General features: G+C 45.3%; 1 protein-coding gene across 1 annotated transcript; it reads right to left on the bottom strand.

The window, feature by feature from the left end:
- Window positions 1–941: 941 nt before the first annotated feature.
- On the bottom strand, window positions 942–1,786 carry LOC137946379 (small ribosomal subunit protein bS1m-like). The gene has a single exon (XM_068792645.1). The coding sequence runs from the start codon at window positions 1,767–1,769 to the stop codon at window positions 1,161–1,163; it is 609 nt and encodes a 202-aa protein (XP_068648746.1). The 5' UTR covers window positions 1,770–1,786; the 3' UTR covers window positions 942–1,160.
- Window positions 1,787–2,766: the final 980 nt, after the last annotated feature.

Here is a 2,766-nt window from a genome sequence, read left to right as displayed (position 1 = left end):
AGGGATGATCAAATCTGCAAATATCGATCGAAACTTAAACCCGTGTATAGGTATGAAATTTAAGAAAGCACAACAATTGAAATAGGTAGTCCGTATTGGTATCAGATCTATTCCCATGTTCCGATCTTTCCATTTTATGTACCCATTTCTTGGGGAAAGTCTCATAACTATATTGGAAAATGGATTGGATATCCATAAATATAAAGAAAGCTTTCTTTTTGTTTCGCTTCTTGCTCTCCAAATGATGAAAGACTTGTCGGAAATCACCGGTTGGGTTAGTCCGACCAAGAAAGGCATGGGAGTTCCGGTTTTGAAGTGAAAGACTGGCTACCAGCATGAGCTTGGGCCCCTATGGAGTCAGGCAAGTCAAGCCGCGCTCAAGCCCTGTTGCAATAGGGCCGCTAGCGCACAAGCCCTAAGGCACTTGCTGCCCGCGGGCGTGTGGGCTAGTGCCCCCTATGGCCCAATTGCGTACAGGGGCTTGATACCTGATAGCAAGAGTGCCGTGAGGCGATTACCTCAAGCGAGGGTTGGTGTGGCCATGCGGTGGGCGAGAAGCGCCTCTTGCTACTTTGTGCGTAGCCCTGTAGCAATAGAGCTTGACGCGCGACAGGGGCATGTGCTCATGGCAGCAAGTGGGCTTGTGTGCGCAGGAAGTGTGCGTATGGCTTTGAGCGAGCGCATCCGCGCTCCGCTCACTGGCTGCTATAAGTAGCGCGCTACTCCTCTTCTGTCCATCCAAATCCGCCACTCGTTGGTTGGTGTTCAAATCAAAGTTTGACTCTGCCTTCGATTCCATTCTTCGTCTCCCTAGTTGCAGTCTGATTGCTGGCCCCAACCCAACATGCATTTGAGAGTGCCGGGGCGATAGGCGCGCCGCAGTCACGCATTCGAGCAAGAGCCTTTCTTCGCTATGTAAATAGAGGGCAAGAAATCAAACGGCTGCGCTAACGCGAGGTCTTACAGAGCCTTTCGCGCTAGGCGAGGGTTGCACCACACCAACCCGGAGTTGCTTGTTCCCTCAACAAAAGAATGGATTAAGGTGATAGAGTGTTCTCAGGATCAGGAGAAGAAGGCGCTTAAGAAAAGCAAAATTCTCTCTCTTTTTTCTTTTTCGTACGCGGATTTCGCTCATCAAGTTCTTGTTTGATCTGCCGCTGTTAGAACACCACAATATTCGTCCTTTTGGGGTTAATGCTCTCAATGGTGAATCGATCATTCGCTATCCTTTGAGTGTTGTTGAGAGGACGGGATGGAAGAGAAGTAATGAAACCTGCGATTGCTATTGAATAACCTCCTTTGACTTTTTCCATAAAAATGCCTTTGACCTTTGTATTCGTTCGCCAAATCTTGTTCAGTTCCATCCAAGCTCGGTTTTGTCTGAATCTTCGTGGAAGAAGAAGCGGTTCACCAGCCACTACATCTGTGGATCCCACCAAATCATTAAACCTGGCGGCTGCTCGCTCTTTGATCAGTGATTCACCGGCCACTAGATCGATGAAGAATCTCTCCAAAATCTGCTCTTTGATCAGTGATTCACCAGCCACTACATCCAGGAATCCAACCTTATTCTCAAACCTGGTGGCTCGGTTGATTGGCACTCCTGTAGGCTCATCTTGCATACAAATTCTGGGGGTCCCAGGTCCTGCATCCACCAAGAACATGTCTTCCCTTAAGCGTAAAACTTGAGATTGTGAGGCATTTCCATTACATAAGAAAAAACTGGAATTAGATCTTGGAAATGATCGACTCAAATAGATGCTCATCATCAGGTTTTTTTTTTCCTCCTCTTCCTATTGATCAGAAGCATCCAGCAGCGCCACGCCAGTAGAGTAGAAAGAGTTAAGCTACTAAGCAAAGCTGCAGTTGGGGAACTCGGTAGAAGCGATGTGCCGCTTCCGCCTCTCTAGGCTTCACAATAGCTCCCCCAAAATATAGAATGAGAAATTCGCCTTCTCCCCTCCCGCCCCCTCCACTAAAAGAAATCCGAAAGGAATTGAACCTATGAATTTGCCAATTATGAGTTGAGCGCTTTAACCATTCAGCCATGGATGCTTAACAGAGAACATCGTCATCGTACATCGTGAATAACCAAATTCCAATTGAAATGAAATCTTTAGGAGGAATCAATGAAAGGACATCAATTCAAATCCTGGATCTTCGAATTGAGAGAGATATTGAGAGAGATCAAGAATTCCCACTATTTCTTAGATTCATGGACCCAATTCAATTCAGCGGGATCTTTCACTCACATTTTTTTCCACCAAGAACGGAAACTCTTTGACCCCCGAATTTGGAGTATCCTACTTTCACTTTCGCGTGATTCACAGGGTTCAACAAGCAATCGATATTTCACGATCAAAGGTGTAGTACTGCTTGTAGTAGCGGTCCTTATATATTGTATTAACAATCGAAATATGGTCGAAAGAAGAAATCTCTATTTGATGGGGCTTCTTCCTATACCTATGAATTCCATTGGACCCAGAAATGATACGTTGGAAGAAGATTTTTGGTCTTCCAATATCAATAGGTTGATTGTTTCGCTCCTGTATCTTCCAAAAGGGAAAAAGATCCCTTAGAGTTGTTTCATGGATTCGAAAGAGAGTACTTGGGTTCTCCCAATAACTAAAAAGTGTATCATGCCTGACTGGGGTTCGCGGTGGTGGAGGAACCGGATCGGAAAAAAGAGGGATTCTAGTTGTAAGATAGCTAATGAAACCATAGCTGGAATTGAGATCTCATTCAAAGAGAAAGATATCAAATATC

This window comes from Aristolochia californica, unplaced genomic scaffold (genome assembly GCF_029961685.1).
Source record: "Aristolochia californica isolate CCGP_79_NKW_82.1479 unplaced genomic scaffold, dmAriCali1.0.hap1 SCAF_12, whole genome shotgun sequence".
Lineage (NCBI taxonomy): Eukaryota > Viridiplantae > Streptophyta > Magnoliopsida > Piperales > Aristolochiaceae > Aristolochia > Aristolochia californica.
Note: the sequence above shows the minus strand (reverse complement) of the source record. Positions and strands in the feature narration are given on the sequence as shown.

What these genes read in the sequence shown, in the direction of transcription:
- LOC137946379 (XM_068792645.1), bottom strand. Translation starts at nt 1,769, where the DNA reads ATGATGAGCATCTATTTGAGTCGATCATTTCCAAGATCTAATTCCAGT.